This window comes from Pangasianodon hypophthalmus, chromosome 29, assembly GCF_027358585.1.
Source record: "Pangasianodon hypophthalmus isolate fPanHyp1 chromosome 29, fPanHyp1.pri, whole genome shotgun sequence".
In the NCBI taxonomy this organism is placed as follows: Eukaryota; Metazoa; Chordata; class Actinopteri; order Siluriformes; family Pangasiidae; genus Pangasianodon; species Pangasianodon hypophthalmus.
In genome coordinates, this window is record NC_069738.1 from 7203025 (window position 1) to 7224448 (window position 21424).

The 21424-nt window shown below is 37.8% G+C and overlaps 1 protein-coding gene across 2 annotated transcripts; it reads left to right on the forward strand.

Annotated features, from left to right (window-relative positions):
* Positions 1–91: 91 nt before the first annotated feature.
* lpcat1 (lysophosphatidylcholine acyltransferase 1) lies at positions 92–21141 on the forward strand. Of its 2 annotated transcripts, XM_053231540.1 has the most exons (15): positions 92–437; positions 6106–6245; positions 6491–6705; positions 7796–7908; positions 8427–8487; positions 10625–10683; positions 11880–11914; positions 12040–12094; positions 12216–12298; positions 12405–12530; positions 14888–15041; positions 15208–15300; positions 15458–15599; positions 16626–16808; positions 20746–21141. In XM_053231540.1, exons 1-14 carry the CDS (start codon positions 318–320, stop codon positions 16805–16807), a joined length of 1578 nt encoding a protein of 525 aa, XP_053087515.1. In that variant the 5' UTR covers positions 92–317; the 3' UTR covers position 16808; positions 20746–21141. The 2 variants fall into 2 exon arrangements, with proteins under 2 accessions (XP_053087515.1, XP_026797897.2); XM_026942096.3 differs by lacking the exon at positions 20746–21141 and having other exon boundaries at positions 16626–17746.
* Positions 21142–21424: the final 283 nt, after the last annotated feature.

Below are 21424 nucleotides of genomic sequence, written 5' to 3' on the forward strand. Positions count from 1 at the left end.
GACGGTGGAGAAGGAGCTCATTGCGCATGCGTCACGCAAGTGACTCGCTATTGGCCAGAGCGCGCACTACGTAGGCTGTTGAACACTAACTAGTGCTTCATTGCCTGTGATGTGCGCTGTTACTGTTATTGTACAGAGACAGGTTCACATGTGAGGAAAGCATGTGATCATCATAATCAGATGATGACCGAGTGGACTGATTAATGCTCTTTAACTCAGAAGAGCACTCGGAGCTTTAACACAGGGAAGAAGCGGCGGATGAAGAGTTTTTATTTTGTTTATATTAAAGTGGATTAGAGTGTGCAGACTTTGTGAGAATGAGGCTGGCAAACAGAAAGCGGATCTCAGCTGTAAATGGAGAGGATTCCCGACTTTCAGCGCACTTCACAAATCCTTTCACACACGAGTTGAGGTTCAGTCCTGTGCAGAAAGTCAAGGTGAGAGTGAGCACATCACATCAGATCTGATTATTGTCTCCCTTAGGAGAAATTTGTCCTGAGAGCACAGTTGACATTACAATACACATATATAACATATACAATCAAACTACACTGACATGCAGTTACACCCAGATCTGTATAAACAGCAGAACACACATACACCAAATAATAACCAAACATACATATAACATACACAAATGCCATACATCAGCTACTGCACAAATGCTCTACACTTAAATATGAGCACTTCACTGCCCTTGCCATGGAGAATCAGCTTGTCATTGACACTGAAGTGCATAAACTGTAATGAAACTCTTTTATCCTGCCTGTGCTGCTTGTAATAATTCAGATATAATACATAAAGCTGGTTGAGAAACAGCATGGCAATCTGTTATCACTGTATAAACAAAGAGCTTGTTTAGGGGTGGGGGTGAATAATTTTAAATATAGCTACATTTAAGTCTAAGACATCATTTCAATGAACAAGAAAAAAAAAAACCCGCCTGGTTTAGCTATAAAATCATTTTTCTTTGTTTCCCCCATACATGTTTGTTCTTGCATTGCACAGAAAAAAAGTTAGTTTCCCTAGTTATCTAGTTATGTGTCGTTCGCGAGCGAGTCGACTCTTTGAGCCGACTCTTGTAGGTCAACGTTGGGAGCCGACTCGCGTTTCTGAAGAGCAGTTTTTTTTTTCGGAAATAAGGAAAGATACTTAAATTCTATGATGCTCTCGTTGAAAGTGTATAAGTAATCTTTTTCCATGATTCTGTAACACTGTTACAGAATCTCACACAGTGCAACTGCAATCAAAAAGAATCAAGAGAATCTTCCTCTGAGTCGTTTGACGCGCCATGATGCTTTAGAGTCGGTTCAAGTGTTTGACTCATTTGCATGTGACTAATGAGTAGACTTTTAACAAATTCTGCTTTAAGCTAAGTGACACACACACAGGAGGTACAGTAATTAACATTGAACCACTTACTGTAGGTTATTTGTCATCTTAATTATGCAGCACCTCACTGCCACTTTATTAGGAACACCATACTAATGCTGGGTATATAGGGCCTCCCTTTGCTCTTCAGGTCTTTGTGGCATAGATTCCACAAGGTGTTGGAAACATCTTTGAGAGTCTGGTCCATGCTGACATCACTGCATCATGTAATTGCTGCAGATTCATTACCCAAATCTCCCGTTCTATCACATACGAAAGGTGCTCTTATAGATTCAGATCTAGTGACTGGGGAGGCCGTTAAAATACACTGAACTCATTGAACTAGTTTGAGTTGACTTGTGCTTTGTGATATGGCAGATTATCACACTGGGAGTAGTGATTATAAGATGGGTAAATTTTTGCCATAAAGGGATGCACGTGGTCAGCAACAATACTCAGATATGTTGCAATGAAACAATGCTCGAGAGGTGTTAAGGGGCCCAATATTTGGCAAGAAAACATTCCCCACCCCCTTACACCACCACCACCAGCCTGAACTGTTAATACAAGGCAGGTTGGATCCATTGACTCAGACTGTTTATCCGAGCTCAGGATTGATTGACCTGTGAGGTGACAGTGCTACCCACTGTGCCAGCATATCTCCCAATAATGCAATTCATTAATCCTTTGATGAAAAGATCATGAAAGACCAACAACTTTAGATGGTTTTGAACATCCAGTGAGCTGTTTTCCATTAGGACTTCATGTACTTATACAGGTATGTATTAATATTTTTGTATAATAACAACTGATTAACTGTTTGATATGGTTTATCAAAGATAAGGCATTAAAATTAAACACAGCCAATAGAATTATGGGATTGAAACATTCATGCGATGACCTTTCAGTTGTGTCTAAAATATATCCCATGAGTAAATATTCTGGCTACACAGGCAGTATCCTCCTCAATTTAATACAAGTAAAGATACAATAACATTCTACAATACAATTACAATACTACAGTAACTACAGTAACATTCATGTGGTTGATGAATATTGTATAGTATGTAAGGATTAAAACAGGACGATGTGCTGTTGTAGGAAACTAATCACCGATGGGATGTGTGCTGTGGCCCAACGTGAACCGATGCTACTGGTACAAAATTGTACCACAGCAATTTGCCAAGGTTGTAGTGGATCCAGAGTCCCAGGAACACTGGGTTAGAGTTAGGAATATACCCTGGATGGGAATCAGTCCATCACATGGCTCCATGCACACACATTAACAATTTAGAGTGGCCAATCCACCTACCAGTATGTTTTAGAGAAACCACAGAACCTGAAAAAACCCACACAGACACAGGGAGAACATGCGAAACTCTGCACAGACAGTAACTTGAACCTGAAGTGGCATTGCTACCCGCTGTACCACTGTGCCGTCCCTGCACTCACCTTTAAAGAAGGAAGTCCTCTACATATCTTCTGTAAGACCATATCTTTAGATACCACATTTAATCAAGAGTCAGTGTAGCTAATTTTGCTTGTGTATTAAGAACCTCACTGTGTATTAGGAATGCAACTGAATACAGATACATTATTTGGAATGAACAGAAACCGTGTTCTAATCAAATACAAATACAGATATGAATAAGAGGGCACTCTTTTTTTTTTTTTTTTTTGCCTGTTCATTGGGACTCCCATATTTTCAGGATTGCAATGGTTTATATTAGGCTACTAGTTTGTTTATATATAACTAACTAAACTTGTTTGGAAATATGGTGGCAAATAGAAACAAAAACACGCATGTACAGCCAGTTATGAACTCGAGTAATGTAGCTGAGGTTGAGTAACTGTCAGTCCTTAAATTCACACACCTCACTGACAGTGCTGATAGTTTTTCCCCCAGTGTTTCCAGCATTTTAACTGTTTTCAGGGGCATAGTATTAGGATTCATATTTAATAGGTTATGCACTGCCCTCTTTGAGCACTAAACAGATACAGATACATAGTGTCATTGTGTTACACCCCTACTCTGTATATAGTATGTGTTATGAAATGTATATGTTTTGTGTAAAAAAAAAAAAATTTTGCATCCGGAACAAGAGGGATTCGTCAGGAGGATCACATCACACATTAAAAATTAAAGATTGATCAGAGCGGTTTGAATATTTTCTCATTATGATATATGTGCACTGCAAAGATGAGCCAATGAACAAATTGCATTGTGCCATTATGCAGCTCTTTGTAAAGCTGTAAAGTTGAATTGCTTTATACTACTGCAAGGATGAATACTAGCTTTGTACACTTGCTAGTTCTCTAAATCCAGGGCAAATAAAAAAGGGCAAACATGTGCCGTATGTGGAGTTTGTTTACATTTACATTAGCTTCTGCTTCTAGTCAAGCTGGTTCTGTGGCAAAATAATCCTTCAGAGTGACTGGTCTTTATGAAGGTACCTGTGGGCAAAATAATGCAAAAAGACCTGGTAATATGCACATTACTGTGACTGAGTCTAGAACTGGGAAAAACCTGTTTAATATGCATGTCCTTGCCTACCGATACCATAAAAAACACATTGTTTATGCAGAGAACATTTTTTTTTAAAGCACAAGTGAAAGAAATGGCAATGCATTCTCAGAAATGAGTTAATAAAAATTCAGTTCAAATGGCATTTCAGGAAACGACTGAACTATTTGCATGATACCTCAATATCTCATGGTATATGGTTTGAAATAGGAGTGCATTGCTACCGATACTGATATCGGGGAACCTAGTGTATGTTGTAACACATGAACACATGATATCAAGCTGGACGTATTTCACGATTAATGATAGCAAATAAAGCAAAGCAGACTGCAAACTGTTCTGTGAAAATACCAGAAGGAAGTACTATAGCATCGTCCTACAATACAGGTAACCTGATAAACCATCGTAAACATAAAACTCAGCACAAAGAGTGTTGATTATTATGAAGTAGGTTACTCATTTCAACATCAGTGAAGGTTTCAATCTCAGCGAGTACCAAAACGTTGTGATTTTTTTTTCTCTCAAACCAAATGGAAACTCTTCATTTCATTAGGCAGAGAAGGTTCCTGAGAGGTTCTTGAGGTGAGAGAAGGAAATGACATTTAATGTGCTCTATAAATGTTTTCCATCCTCTCAGCTTGCTCTCTGGGAAGTTTACAGCTCCTTCCAAATCACACTTAAACCAAAAACTATATTTTATCCTACAGTGCTAAGTAGTAAATAAATAAATCCATCATCATACTAGTGCTTCTGTGCCCTCTCCACCCATCACTGACTGTAAATGCTGCATTATTAATAAGGATTTAGGGAATGAGAGTAAACATGTTTTGGAGGAGCTCTCTAATGTAAATTGAGATGGAGTGTTTGTTGCTGAGCTAGATTGCTCCTGGATATTACAGGGTTAATGAGAGTTCGTGTTATAGGTTTACATTACGGGAACCCTCCGGCAGTTCCACAGAGCAAAGACATACGAGTACACACGCACAAACACGTTCAGTATAGTTCCTGAGTATTTTAGCTCAGCAGGAGAATTTAGACGAATTTTTAAAAATATGAAGTACTCAAAATACATGAAAAAAAAAAACCCTGCAAAAATCTCTAGCATTACAAATTTTTTTTATTTTTTATTTACAGGTTTTTTTTCCATTTCATTTTTCACTTATATTTGCATGTATATTGTGTGTGCTTGTGCTAAACGTTTCTTTTTCAGTGCAATTAGTTAATAATTAGCATTAACATAATAGATTTAAGAAACAAATATCCATCCACTTTATTAGGGACTCCTACACCTGAACATACATGCAATTATCCAGTCAGCCAATCATGTGGCTGCAGTGCAATGCATATGCAGAATGCATCATGCAGTTCTGTGGGTGGAAATGCCATGGTGTTGAGAGAGAGGTCAGAAGAGAATGGCCAGATTGGTTCAAGCTGACATTAAGGCTGTGGTAACTCAAATAAGCACTCTTTACAACTGTGGAAAGCAGAAAATCATCTCAGAATGTACAACATATCAAACCTTGTGGTGGATGAGTTACAACAGCAGAAGATCACATTGAGTTTCACTCGTGTCAGACAAGAACAAACCCAAACTGGACAGTTGAACATTGGGAGGTTTTCCCAATCTTGTATGATTTTATGCGTTGAGCCTCTGCTACAAAACTGTTGGATTGGATAATTGTATGAATGATCAGGTGTACAGGTGTATGTGTAACCCATATAGTGGCAGAAAGAATTGCTTGTGTCAGATGTCCTGCAGTCAGTGTGGTTAAGGCTTGCATATCATTTTGAGCAGTGCTGAAGAGGAAGAATTTATATTTGATTTTGAAAGAATAAGTTGCCCAATATAACTTTTAATCCATGCATTCTAATTTTCTCTGTAAAAATACTCTGTAAATCTGGAACCATTATCATTTGAAAATCTTTATTCTTAGTTATAAATAAAACAGCTCAAAACTCGGTTTTTGCTTTAGTATTTAATAACAGTTTTATTTGCTGTAACACTACTTATTGTTATTGTAATATTTCTACACTTATTTTTGCTTTTACGTATGTTTAGTCTTTATACTAAATCTTTATTCATTATTATTGATTTGCCATTTTTTTCACAGTGTCACTGTAGGAATGGTGCAGCATCTATAAAGTTGGCGTTGGTAGTATAGTTGATATTTGATGCTGGATTTCTTTGTTTTTTAAAAAAAAAATTTCAGATTGCATTGATGACCGTGACGCTGTTTCCTGTGCGATTACTCTGCGCTGCCTTTTTCATGTTGCTCGCATGGCCTTTTGCATTTGTAGCTACTGTGGGCCGCACCGAGGACGCCGTGGAGCCTCTTTCCTGGTGGAGGTGGTGAGTGGACACTTCCGTAACATTGCAATATTGGGCTTTTCTATATACCACCAAGTTATGTAACGGACAAGGTTCAAGTTAAAAAATAAAGAATATCAAACAATAGTTTTATATCAGAAAGCTTCTTTAAAGGCTTGACATTATATTGTGTGAAAGAGCCAGTAGACACTGATTGTAACATCACACACTGAAAAGTTGTGATGTAATTGCTTATAATTCAAGTTTCCCCCATACACACTCTCCAGGCTGGTGGATCTTATCATCAAGGGCATCATGAGGGCGATGTGGTTTTCCGGAGGCTTCCACTGGGTCCGGGTGAAAGGCAGACCAGCTCTAGCCAGTGAAGCGCCCATCCTCACACTGGCACCGCACTCGTCTTACTTTGATGCCATTCCTGTGACCATGACCATGGCATCGATCGTGATGAAATCAGAGAGCAAAGACATTCCTGTCTGGGGCAGTAAGTTTAAACCTCTTTCTTTCCTTTTTTTTTTCTTCAAAAACCATCCATTATCTGTTGTTGTAGGGACTGTGTATAAAATCTAATATAGATAAATAAAGTAAGAAGTAAACATTTAAGGGTGTGCTTTTATAGGAAAATAATCAAGGACGGGGTAGTATGATACGAAATGAAGGGAATCTACTGTTACCACCCTGAAGTTGATTATTTTCTAATAAAAGCAAATCTCAAAACAGTCCATATGTAACAAATGGGTGAACACATTGCTGTTACATTCTCTATTAACATCTTTGTACACACATCTGCAATTCAGATAAATTTTTAAAATATGATGCCCAAATTTATCAATGCTCCATTCAGTGATTAAACCACAAAATGCTGTTGAGACTCGGTAATTTCCTACAGATTAATTATGTGTGTAAATTTGTATCTGTGCCTGAGGTGTACTCAGGAGAGATGCTGCTGCATCTTTCTCCACTCATTTAGTAGACATATCTGCTTCCAGATTAGACATTACTGATGAAAATGATGTACAGAATAGTTTTTCATAGCTCCTAGAAATTGGATTTGTGATTAAATTTGAAGTAGTAATAAGTATCTTTGCTAATGAGTACCAGTATCTAATATTCTATACTCATGATCATAAAGTAATATATAAAATAAAGACAAATACACAAAAGTCTTACAAAACGTTATTCATACCATCAGTTACATAATTTTGTCAGCTGATTTTTCATCAACTGATTTTTCAGGAATTTTTCATTCTTTACCGATAAAATTAAATATATAAGCAGTGCCGATGGACTAGAGAAGTTTCCGAAGTTGCATTTATTATAACAGTAATAAATAACAATATTATTTTTAAATAATAGGTACACAGTCAAACTGTACATCAGCCTTGCTAGGCCATTGACCTGTGGTTTCTTTGATCTGGTTTTAAACATATTTTAAACTGTCTCTGTACAGGCATGAGATATTGAGGCAGTTTCTTTACCTCAATAACATGTGACTCCATGAGCAATTTCCCAGGCTTACAGATTCAAATTACAGATTTCTCTCATTTCCTCATATTTGTTCCTTTCTTTCGTAGCACTGATTAAGTTCATCCGCCCGGTGTTTGTGTCACGCTCGGATCCTGATTCTCGCAGGAAGACTGTGGAGGAGATTAAACACAGAGCACACTCAGAAGGCCAGTGGCCTCAGGTAACACACTTTAATACATTCATTACAAACAGGATGATGATTAGGATCATAAGAAAATCCAAGCAGAGCATGAGAAAGCAAGCTACAGTACGTTACAGTATATTACAGTACATTTCTGTTGGACTGTGTTAATATATGACTGTCAATCTGTCTGTCTCTGTGTTTCTGTCTGTCTGCCTAACTGTCTGTCTATCTTCCTGTCAATCAATTTGCCTGTTTATCTGTCTGTCTGTTCCTGTCTGACTGTCTGTCAAAAGGTCTGTTTGTCTGTCTGTCAGCCTATCTGTTTGTCTTTTTATCTGTCTCCATGTCTATCTGTATACATGTAATATAACTCTCTATCTGTCTATGTATTATATTGTCTGTCTGTCTGACTATCCACCTTCTTGTGTGTTTATCTACCTGTCTGTCTGTCTGTCTGTCTGTCTGTCTGTCTGTGTTGAATATTTGAAGCTCTTAGGATATGTAATTAGAACATTTCATGTTGATATGATTTTGCATGGCTGATTTGATTTCAGATCATGATTTTTCCCGAGGGGACCTGCACCAACAGATCCTGCCTCATCACATTTAAGCCTGGTATGTGTTTTCTCTCCCTCTATCTGTCTGTCTATCTTTCTCTTTTTCTGCCTAATACACACTGACCTCTCTCTCTCTCTCTCTCTCTCTCTCTCTCTCTCTCCATTTAAAGCTCTGTGTGTTTTACAGAGTGAGAGAATGTGTGTATACAGGCTGGGCACTGGGTGCCATAGGTGTTATGTTTCAGTGTGTACACACGTGTGTGTGAGCATGGTTTCTCTCTCTCTTGCTCTGGGTGTCCTGTGGACCGTAACAGTTCACTTGGCTGTGAGATTCGCTCATTGTCTTCCCCTTCCTGTGTGCACTGCCCAGTCCTGATATGTTTTGCTGATCCTCTCTCACTCATGGTTTATTGTGCTTCCTCCACACTCCTAATCCTCCCTTTTTCTGCTGAAATCCCTCATTTGTGTTTCTCTCGCCAGCCTGTCACACTTTGTTTTCTATATCCTTTCACTCTGGTAGTTTCACTGCACCATGAGATGTCAGTACTGTCACACAAATGTCTGCAGTCACACAAATGTGCATAACAGGGCAATTCCACATATCTGGTGGATGGGAAATATTGCTTTACGCCTGCCATGCATAAATCATGACTGAATAGAAAGAGACATCCCATAATTGTAACATTACCAAAATGTTCAACAGTCGCCAGTTCACATTTACAGCATTTGGCAGACGCCCTAATTCAGACTGACTTATTCAGGCTGAGCAACTTAGAATTGTGGTGTCCATTTTAACAGCACAGTAAAGGGCACGTTGGGTCTGACTGCCACCATTCGTGTTTTTCAAAACCAGTGCAAGTTAATGAACACAAATCCAGGACAGAGTGTTACAGAGTGGTGGCTGTAAAGTAATTTTCCTAAGGTTATTCAACTGCAAAGTTATTCAAAGGTAAACATGCTCAGAGATCTGTCCTTGGAAAACTGAAGGTTAGAAGGTAATTAGATTTAGGGAAAGTGAGACAGATGCCCTTGGTTTACTGTACGTCCACTGACTGGGACCTGAAAGAGAGCTTTGTGTTCAGAGTGAAGGTCATCAGGTCCATCACTCTTCCTTTTCCACCTGTTCAGAGGTGAAGAGACCAACTTGGCACACACACACACACACACACCAGGTTGAATGTAGTACAGAGACAAAGACACACTATATAACACTCTTTCATGCACCTTATTAACCTTAACCTTATTGTTATCTTAAGGTAGAAGAGCGTACTGATATTTCTCACATTCCCTACTCGGGTGTCACATCCTCTTACAGAAAATGACTCAAAGTTATACACGTTTCCACGAACAACAAATACTACATGACGAGTGTTTAGAGGGAATTTTAAAATATTTTTTCATACACTTCCTCTCAATTTATTTGCCTGTTTATCTGTCTATCTGTTTTTCTGTCTGACTGTGTGTCATTTTGTCTCTCTCTCTGTCTGTTTCTCTATGTGACTCATTGCCCTTTCTGTCTGTTTTAATGCTTCTTTGTCTATCTGTCTGGCTGCCGGTCTGTCTGTCTGTCTGTCTGTCTGTCCATCCGTCTTCCTTTCAAGCTGTTTGCCTGTTTATCTGTCTCATTGTCTGTCTCTGACTGTCTGTCTGTTTGTCTGTGTGACTGTCTGTCTCTTTATAATCCTGTCAATCAATCAGTCAGTCTATCTGCCTGAATGTATCTCTGTCTATATGACTGTCTGTCTGTTTTTTCATACTGTCATCGTTTTTGGAATCATGGGAAATGAGTAAAAAATGAATAATAATAATAATAATAATAATAATAATAAGAAAGTCTTACTTTCTGATTGACTGGTATGTCATGCAACTGAACCCACTCTAAGCTACATTTATAAAATATACAGGCATCCACACAAGTAGACACGTGGACACACACACACACACACACACACACAGAGTCATGTTACTTTAAGATGGGTCAGATGAGGCTGCCTATTTTTATTGTTCTGCTCTCATGATAAGCTTCAGGTAAACTGAGGACACAGCCACTAACACAAAAGGATGTTGCTCATCGCTGTTCATCACGTCTGAATGGTTTTGATTTTGCGTTAGCAGAATCATATTCATTAGCTGTACTAATACATCAGCATGCTCTATTGTTGAACAAGAATGAAATGTTCCTCTTCCTTCTTTAGGTGCGTTTATTCCTGGGGTTCCTGTCCAGCCGGTGGTTCTGCGCTATCCTAATGAACTGGTAAGAAAAGTGTTTCAGAGTTTCATCCCCTGCAGCACCAGTGCAGAATAGCAAGCCTTGGGGCAGTCATACACTAATAATACCAACTCCAGAGTAGAATATTAGGCTTTTATCCTGTTGAAAATGCCAGCAGCAGAACAGATTATTATGCAGCATATCAGAGCAGCACTACGCATGATGCATAATGTACTATGCTACAGAAAAAATATGGCCCTTACAGTACATATTTTAAGATACTGAGTTATATAAGCTGTAAGCTATAAGCTATAGCTCCTCACTTTAATATTTATTTTTGATGGTGCAGTTATATCACAGCACTGTTGAATGCTTGATTCTGATTAACCTTGAAGGCGTTGATTAATTTTCTATACCAGTACCAGAGCTGCAAGGTCTGTATTATGGGCTCTGTATAATATGTTAGCGTTTCTATATTAACAACTTATGCAGAGTCTTATATGACGGACGCTTCACATAAATGGCTTAAAAAAAAAAAAAGTTGTCTCATTGACATGGTAAATTTTTCTGTAAATTTAGCATTTCTAAAGAATCTCCAGTGTCAGTGTTTTGTAACAGTCACTAAGTTTTCAGACACAGGAAAGTGTTCAGGAGAGAGGACAACCTGACAAGTTGGTTTTTGACAAGTGAATAAAAGAAAGACTGGTGATATTTAACTCCTATAACAGACACAAACTTGCTTTGCGGACATTTCACATATATATGAATTAATTCACATTTTAAATGTAACTATAAAAAGATAAAAGTACGAAAAATTGTAATCGTTGGCAAATTGTTATTCTGGACGTGCCGTTATTGGAAAATAATCCACTTCATGGTTGTAACCGTTACTTCACTTCGCATCGAGCCACATCACACCACGCCATTGTTGATTATTTTCCTATAACTGCACACCTTGTTGTGTTTAATCCCTTAATTATCTACTTCTCTCTCACACACTTTGTCTAATGTCTCTTACTCATCCACTTCTCATTAATTATGAAGGCATGATGCTCAGGTTGCATGTAGATACTTGGAAAACTTGTCAGGAGTAGGAGTTCCGACATGGTGATGCCTGAATTTTAGATACATGTGCACATGTGACCTTGTGATGGCTTATTTGTTCAGGTGTTTTTTGCAAACTGTAGTACCCACATGGCCTTGTGTGTTTAGCTTGTTTTTATCTCCCTTTTCACTGGTAGGACACAATCTCATGGACATGGCAGGGACCTGGAGCGTGAGTTGTCTTTGTCCTCATTACGGGAAAATTTAAAGATAAATTACATTAAAAAAAACTTTAGAAGACTAGTTATATAAATTTGATACAGTAAGTAAATTGCTGATGTAAAATTTTGCTTTCAGGTTCAAGATTCTGTGGCTCACGCTGTGTCAGATCCACAATTCTATAGAGATCGAGGTGAGAATTTCTTTAAAGTGGTCATATATTTACTTTTTAACTTGAATTGGAAACTGTCATTAAAAGGATGAATTCCAGTGTGTCATTCAATAAAAAAATCCCTCTGTTTGTGTTTGCTCAGTATCTCCCTATTTACACACCATCAGAGGAAGAGAAAAGAGATCCGGCTCTGTTTGCCAGCAATGTGAGACGCATCATGGCCAAGTCAGTGTCCACTTCAAGCCTAATGATCCAGAACATTCTAGGCTTGAATGCATGATGACGCACATGATCTTAATCTTTGTATTTTATATGTGTGTGTTTTCTTCAGAGCTCTGCAACTACCAACTGTAGACTACTCATTTGAAGACTGTCAGCTCTCAATGGTCAAAGGTCCCCTGTGTTTACCTAGCCACACATGTCTGCTGGAGTTCTCCAGACTGGTGCGTAAACTTGGGTGAGTGTTGTTAGAGACTCTATAAAGACTTCAGCATACTTCATGCGGAGATGATGTTTGGCTGCCTTCATCAAAAAAATGACATAATTGCAGAGCAAATGGACATCGTGCGCAGGCTGAGCTCACTGTGTAGTGCACACGGCAGCTGGGTGAACTCTGCTGATGAACACGCTACGTGACGAAGCCTGTGATTGGTCATTAGAGGCAGGGCGTGCCCAAGCTCATCCATTCTATGCATCCAAGTATTTAACAGACTCTTTTTCTGAATGTAAATATGGAACAAAATAAGCAGTTCTTCCTCTTCCTCGTCTTCTGTCATTTGTTCATCTACATCCAACAACTCTTAGGTCACCATTATTTACACTATTTGTCACAATCTTCTTCCTCAAGGTGTGGAAATAGTTAAGAAAGTTAAAACAACAGTATAACTAAAATTGCAGCAGTATTTTTGCAATAATATGTTAATACTAATTTATAATATATAAATACTGTATATAGTGCAAAAAATAAATAGCCTATATAAAATAGGTTTTTACTGTAATCAAAAATACAATACAGTGCCATTACTGTAAATATTAATTACAGCAACTACCTGGCAACTTTGCTGCCAGTAAAATACTATAAACTTAGTGTAATCTTTTATAGTGTGGTGTGTTTATTTTAGTACGTAGCCGCAGGCAAATGTTATGTAAACTAGGAACGTTATCTTGGATAACACTGGGTGCTAAAGGGTATGTAACATGTGCTGTTTAAATTTATCTTTACTCTGGTAATAGGCACTTTGCCCATGATGGTATGTTTAGCAGGATCATCTTGTTGCTCCTCTTCAGAGTATTCGCAGAGTATTCACATAAACACTTTCTGGTTAATGGAAACCAATGATGTGGGTTTTCTTTGGCTGACTTTTTGAAACTTCACAATTTTTGGAATGTGGCGACGTGCGGATAGAAAGAAAGAGGTTTTCTGGCTTGTGAAGGATCTTGGCAGCCTGAGTGTTGAGTAATGGAAAATCAAACAGTTGGGTGTGGCACAGTTTCATTCCAGCTGCCTTTTTACCAGAGAATGTGAAGTGTGCGTGCTTTGCTTGGTTGGGATGAAAGGTTGTGGACTGATTTCACTTACCCTGAGGTTCTGTAGGTTTTTTTTGTTTTGTTTTGCTTTTAAATTCATGGAGAAGAATTTTGGCTTTGGGAACAGCACCCCCTGGTGAGGAAGCAGGGTGTTTCAGCGTTGAAGTCACCCTAAAGAATGTGCTTTTTATGGTTGTAAATGAAATTGTCTTGACAGTGATTTTGCGAGGTTCTTTTGAAAAACAAGAAAGTGTTAAATATCTCACATGAAAATCTGAGCTAACATTGAACAGGTGCTATTGTACTGTAAAATATACAAGCTTTAATATGCCAAAGTGCAAATGCAGATCAGTCAATGCTTCTATGCCGTTTTTCTGTCGCCTAATGATTATGTTTAGTTTTTATTATTTAATGTAAAAATGATTAAATTATAATATAGAAAGAATGCATGTTGAATACATAAAATTAGCACGAAGTGTTGACTTATCACTGACTGGTGTAGGTAGTAACAGGTCACACCTCGGAGTGTGATGCATTATTTATTTGTTTGTTTGTTTAAAGGCATGTTGTTTCTCTGGAAAGGCTGATTCCGATTATACACATTAATGTTTGCGTCAGAATTTGATAACACCATACAAATTTTCAATTTAATTTAGTGAGTATAAATGTGATTCCTGCAGATACAGGTCAAGAGTTTGCGTCAGTGTTCACATCAAACATCAGAAGTCATTTCGGTGACTTTAACCATGGCATGGCTGTTGGTGTCAGATGATTTGAGTATTTCAGAAACTCCTGGGACAGTCTCTAGAGTTTTCAATGGTATGATCAAAAAACATCCAGGAAGCAGCAGTTCTGCAGGCAGAAACGCCTTGTTGATGATAGAGGTCGAGGAGAATGGACACACTGGTTTGAGCTGATAGGAAGGCTACAGTTAAAGATTGTGAAAATGTTTTACCAATTTTCAACTGTCCAGTTTCGCTGAGCCTGTGCCCACTGTTCTTTGGTGACCCCAGTGTGGTCTTCTGCGGTTGTAGCCCATCTGCCTCAAGGCGTGACACGTTATGCATTCTGTGATGCTTTTCTGCTCAGCACAGTTGTAAAGAGTGGTTAGATGACTTACCGTAGCCTTCCTGTCATTGACAGTTTTGGATACAGTTAAAAAAAATTCCTGAGGAAATGATGAAGTAGTAGTGACTCATATTCAACCCACAAGCCTTGAGTTTGACTCCTCAGGTATAGCATGTAATGCTTGAATTATTTTTGCACATGTTTTGTTTTGTCTTTCAGTCTGAAAGTGGGAGTCACAGATCAGGTCCTGCAGGAGGAGGGCAAAAAAGCATGCAATCTCTGTGGACACAAACTGAGTCTGGAAGGATTTGCAGAGTACTTAAACCTTCCAGTGACAGAAACTCTAAAGGATGTCTTTGGACTCTTTGAGGAGGTCAGTAATAGCATGTTCTTTAAAAAATGAATAGATTTATCAGATCAATTCTGTCTTTTCTAATATTGTTTATATTTAAAGGCATCACTAGAACCATACTGTGCAACATGACATTACTGTGTATTAAACCTTCTAATTACCTTGTGTCGTGTTTTTTTTCCTGCAGCATGGTCAGATGGATGTGAGGGAATATGTCATTGCTCTCTCTGTGATCTGCAGACCCTCTGAATATCTTGAAACTCTTCAACTCGCCTTTACAGTGAGGTTGCTTTCAGTTGGTCTGGGTGAATGGGACATCCGTTGCTAAGTAGTGAATAGATAACGAGGATTAACGAGTTAATGTACCACAATCTTAGAAAACTGAAGCTGTTAGAATTCATGCCTTGACATTAGTTTTGTTTGCTTGTTTTGTGCAGATGTTTGAGGCTGAGGGGGACGGAGCTGTTGTAGAAGACGAGTTAGCCGTCATTCTGAAATCAGCCCTTGGAGTGGAAGATCTTGCTGTGGGCGATATCTTCAGAGCTGTTGATACAGGAGACAAAGGAAAGATCATGTTTGGTAATTATATCTCCTTTCAGTGTAAGGGTGATACAGTATGTAGAAATTTGTGGTGTAATATGGTGAAACCTAATATCACAGATTTCAGTATGTCACAGTATAATAAGCTAGCTGTGCGGATGTCTCTCTCTCTCGCTCTCTCGCTCTCACAGCTGGGTTATTTTTTTCACTTGGGGGTCAAGATTTGCTCGTTATTTGCAAAAAAAAAATTACTTCTTGCCAACCTCTGAATGGCCACATTTTACCAACTTTGTGTTATGTTTTAAGTGATGCGATGTCATTACTCTTTGGTGTGGTATTTTTGTGACATTACAGCATGAAGCAGGGCTGGGCAAACGATAAATTTATTAGCTAGCCTGCAAGGCAGGTGAAAGCTCTAAAGTTGTGAAGGACACTTTACCTGTGTACACTAAAAGTGACACTATCAGGGGACTAAAACATGACAACTGTAAAACACAGTCCTATAATCTGCATGCGATGCTTCCTGGCTTTCTGTACACTGTTGTCCTTGCAGCTTGGTCTATTTGGTGTAATTACATTTGCATTTTCAGCTGAAGTAACACAGTTCTCTTGCTGCTTTAAGTGGCTTTGGATGCATCCTAACAGTAGATTTATGATGTGATGAGATAAGCCGAGCCAGCATGGGTCTTCTAATGTCACTGTCAGCAGAAAGAATTCTTAAAATACAGAATGCATGTCATATGTCATATGACAACAACAACAAATAAAGCATGTTTAAAAAGACGCTGGAGTGCATCGCGTTAAAATATGCGTACCAAATAAAACTTTTGCCTACAAAAGTCAGTAGGAAGTAGAGTTTTAAAAAATCTCATTGTCCTGGGCAACTGGGTTACTGATTTTTCAGTGCTCGCATTTTTGGGGAATACTTTAGGGTACTTCAGGGATGCTTTATTAATTTCTCTGAGATAATTCCAATTAAATTCAGTTTTAAAAGATATCACAAATGAAATTGTATCCAGAAACTGTACATCTTCATTGAAACACCTGTTATGTCCTCTCTGTCAGATGATTTTTGCCATTTTATGGAGAGTTGTCCGAACTTCATGGAGTTATACCACTGTGTTGATGAACCATCCACACACACGTGTTCAGGACTCGAACAACCTACAACCAACAGCTTCTGCCCTGACTTCAGCCCTCAGGACCAAAACACACACAACACAGAACACAGCAAGAAACACAACTGATGTATGTATGAGATGTCTGTCTGCATGAATATTGCATTCAAGTGTACTAGAGAGAATGATAAAGAGCAAAGTGTTTTTTTTTTTTTTCTTCTTTGTGCTTTAACATTTTCTACTGAACACTTTGTTTTGACTAGCACTGTTTTAACAGATCTTCCAAAAACTGACTGGACTAAATTTGTGCATTATTTTATTTATTTATTTTTTACTACTTATCCTTACACAAAGGAAACTTCAGACTGACTTTAACACATTAAGGTGAAATACGCTGTTCATTTGTGTGCGAATTAAATGTTCAAATTTGTACAATCAAAGCCAAGTAACTAATTTCATATACCTGACAGGCTGCACTTATATTTTTATCTTGTGTCCAGGACCTCTGGTTTTAGGTTCTTGTTTTCTCTCCTTTAAAACAGAACCCAGAATGAATGAACCTGTGTTGTTTATTTATTTATACATGATTGACAGCTCTGTGATCTAAAATGCAAAAACTTGGCAGTGTTAGAGCAGGTAGAAAATTAAACTGTGTTGATATGGAAATAAGAAGAATTGACCAAAAAGTGTCCTTTTTACCACAAGAGGGGGCTCTGCCATAAGATATGAAACAGGAGGCACGTCGTAAACAATTATTTTGTTAGGTTAAGCAGTGAGCTTTGACACGCTGCTACATTTTATTTTGCATATATTAGATTTAGATTAGTCTTAAACTTAGACTAGAATATATCAATGTTTTCCAAGCCAATTAAGTAACAAGCCAAATGGAGTCTAAAGCAAAGAGTAAACAAGTATTCTATTATGTATGTATGTGGGCTGAAGTTATGATTAAAATGTAGTGAATTGACAGTTGGAATGCTGTATCATTAGGAATAAGACACTGTAGTAAATACATGTATATTAAAAACAGTAGAATACTTTTACTAAATAAATGTGTTTGATGTCTCACATTTTAGGAGTTTTATAAAACAGTTTGGGGAAAGTTCATCACTTTTTAAAAATGTATTGTATGGTGTTACTCTGTAGATATTACGGGGGGGATTCTGAGTTTCAGCACCATTAGGTTGGTTTTCGGGCTAGTTTTGAATGGCCTTTGGATTTATCATGCAACCCTGGCAACCCTGTTATTGACACAGATGTCTCATAGGACTACTGTGTGATAAGATGTAATTAGAACGACAATTACCTATTTAATTTATTTAATTGTTTAGATTCACATATTTGGATGAACCTAGAACCCCAGTACTACTATTGGCATCCATGCTAATGAGGGCATTAAGGACATTCTAATTATTTACTTAAATTATTAATTTTATAATTTACTTTCAATCTATAATTTTGGTAACAGGTTTCTACTTTCAAAGTGACCTCATGAGTCAGTATCATAATATCACTGAAAATAAAATGAGAGAACTTACTTTTCTTCTTCCTGTGATCTTCAAGAAATTAGGATGATAATAAATCCTGTTGAACATGTGACCTGTGGAGTACTCCTAATATTTTCGGATAACAGTGAATGTTATGGAAGTAAAATGCCCATTTTTCATTACCTTTTATGGATAATTCATGGAAAATTATATTTCAAGCTTGTGAATAATACACTAATGTAAAAAAAAATGCAATTTTTGAATTATTATAATGATTTTATTTCAAGGGCTGGTGCAGACAAAATGGTATAGAGATTAAGGTTTGGACATGCTTCAGTCTATTTATCTGAAACTTGCACATAGGCTGTGAAGGACACTTTACCTGTGTTTAAAATGCCTTTTACCTTTAGATACATGTTTGTAAAAATGTAATATCAGTGGGATACAAATGACACCACAATCATGGAATCACCCTGCAGATTTTTCTAGTATTTTCTACATCAGTTCATTCGTAATTCCATCAAGTGAAAATATGTGTTAAAGCAGGAAATACACACTAAAACATGACAACTGTAAAACACAGGCCTGTAATCTGTGTGCAATGCTTCTTGGCTTTCTGCACACTGTTGTCCTTGCAGCTCGGTCCATTTGGTGTAATTAGATTTGCATTTTCAGCTGAAGTAACAGTAACAGTTCTCCTGCAGCTTTAAGTGGATTTGGATGCATCCTAACAGTAGATTGATGTTATGATGTGATGAGATAAGCCGAGCCAGCAATGTCACTGTCAACAGAAAGAATTCTTAAAATGCAGAGTCCTTCTCATATGTCATATCACAACAAAAAAACAGGCTATATGAATTTTTCAGCCCCGTTTCAAGTCAATCACTGAAAGCTGGCTTTGTGTAATTTAGCACTCAGAGACTGAACATGCTTTCTGTCACATCATTTTTAATATTTATGCTAGTAATCTTTTAATCTTTTCCCCACATTATTCTTTGTTTTGATTTGCTATATCACACTCTTTTGCATTACATCATTCTTTGACTCAACTTCTGTTGTAAACACATGATGCCCCTTTGTTAGATAACACAAACACTTCCTCACACTTCCATAAGGTGGTGCTAGCACACTTTCTTGCCCCCAGATGGCTGAAAAGAACAGCATTACATCATCGCCTGGTTCAAAAAAAAAAAAAAAAAAAAGAAATAGAAATAGACTGAGCTTTGCTTCTTGGCTTCTTGAAAGTGGAGCATTTTGCCACCTGTGTCAAAGCTGTTAACAGATAATGACATCATCTGAAATTGGCCACGGAAAGCAGGATTTGGGACACGGCTGGACTGAACTGATTGAGCTGCTAAGCAACTCACCAGGTTGAATTAAGTGGGGCGTCCTTTGTAATCTTACCACTATATGGCTCTGTCATTTATAGCTCTTTAGGCTATATTAAAGGTTGGATCAAGGTTGTAATGAATAGTGACACCCAGAAATGAGTAAAGGATAATTTGTATAAGAGCATTTTTACTTATTACTTATTGCGAACCATTTCTCAGCTAAATGTCAGGACACACCAGAGCAGATCCTGTTGTTTACAAGTAAACATTGTAGCACACACACACACACACACAAACACACACACATATATATATATATATATATATATATATATATATATATATATATATATATACTGGAGGAGATTGATATCCCACAGGACCCACAGGATGCAACAAAATGGCTCCACTTTCATGGAGATGGACATGTTCATTTATTCATCCTTATTAACTGCAGAGTGAAGGTTTGGGAAATAGAACCAACTAAATTCTTTAGAAAATATTGCAGTTAGTTACAAGCAAAAAATAATAATTGTATGAATAGGATTTAAAAAGTCTCAAGTTGAGACCAGTTGTAAACTTTAGTGATATAGCTGAGATTGAGGAACTGCCAGAGCATAAACAGAGAATTCACTTACCATGCTTACCATGCTTCTACCTGTAGGTTTAGGCCACACTTATTATGAGGTTAATTAGAAAAACAGATATTTGGAGAATCAACCAGATACAAATACAGATAGTGGCACTACCTTATACACCTTTTACACTTACTAACAGTAACCCATGTCTTGCTATGCACAGTTTGTTAGCCTTCCTCTATCTCATCTATCAGTGGATAGGGACCACCATACTCCTGACCATACTCCAACCTTCTGACCACCTTCTGGACATTTTGGTCAATCCTCTATTTGTTTTTTCAGCAGTGACTGAGTGGTTTAAAATCCCACAATGCTTTTGTACCTAAACCCTTATACTTAAATAATATCTGCTCAGTGGTGGTCCTGTGGTGGTCCTTTTCCATTAATTCACAATTTTGCCTCTGTACATCATTACAAGGGATTTGAAATGAAGCAATCAAGATTGATGAAGTGTAGGCTTTCAGCTTTAATTCAAAGGGTTTACCAAAAATATTGCATTAACTTTTTAGGAATTACAGACATTTTTATATAGTCCATCCATTTTCACAAGCTCTAAAGTACTTGGACAAACTAACATGATTATCAATATAAGGATTATTTTCAATACTTAGATGCAAATCCTGAAGTCTGGAACCCATGGACATCACCAAATTCTGAGTTTCCTCCCTTGAGATGCATTGCCAGGCTTTTACTGCAACCTTCAGTAAGTGAAAAGCATGCTCAGCTGGGTTGAGGTCAGGTGACTGACTCAGCCATTTAAGAAAATTCCATTTCTTTACCTTAAGAAGCTCTTGGGTTGCTTTCATGGTATGTTTTGTGTCATTATGTACCTGCACTGTGAATCGCTGTCCTATCAGTTTTGCAGCACATCAGTCACTTCATCAATAAACACCAGTGACCCAGTTCCATTGGCAGCCATACAAGCCCATCCCATAACACTTTCTCCACCATGTTTGACAGATGATGTGGTATGCTTTGGATTATGAGCCCTTCCTTTCCTTCTCCATACTCTTCTCCATAATCTTGCATTGCGCATTTTTTTTTTTTTTTTTTTTTTTTTTTTTTTAAGATGTTTTCTATCAAAGTCTAATCTGGCCTTTCTGTTCTTGAGTGTTACCAGTAGTTTGCATCTTGAGGTCATGAAGATGTCTCTTGATTGTAGACTTTGACAATGATATGCCTACCTCCTCCAGAGTGTTCTTGACTTGGCTACATGTAGAAGGAAAGTATTCTGCAATCATCCACTTTAAGTGTCTTCCATGGTCTTCCAGGCCTTTTGGTGTTGCTGAG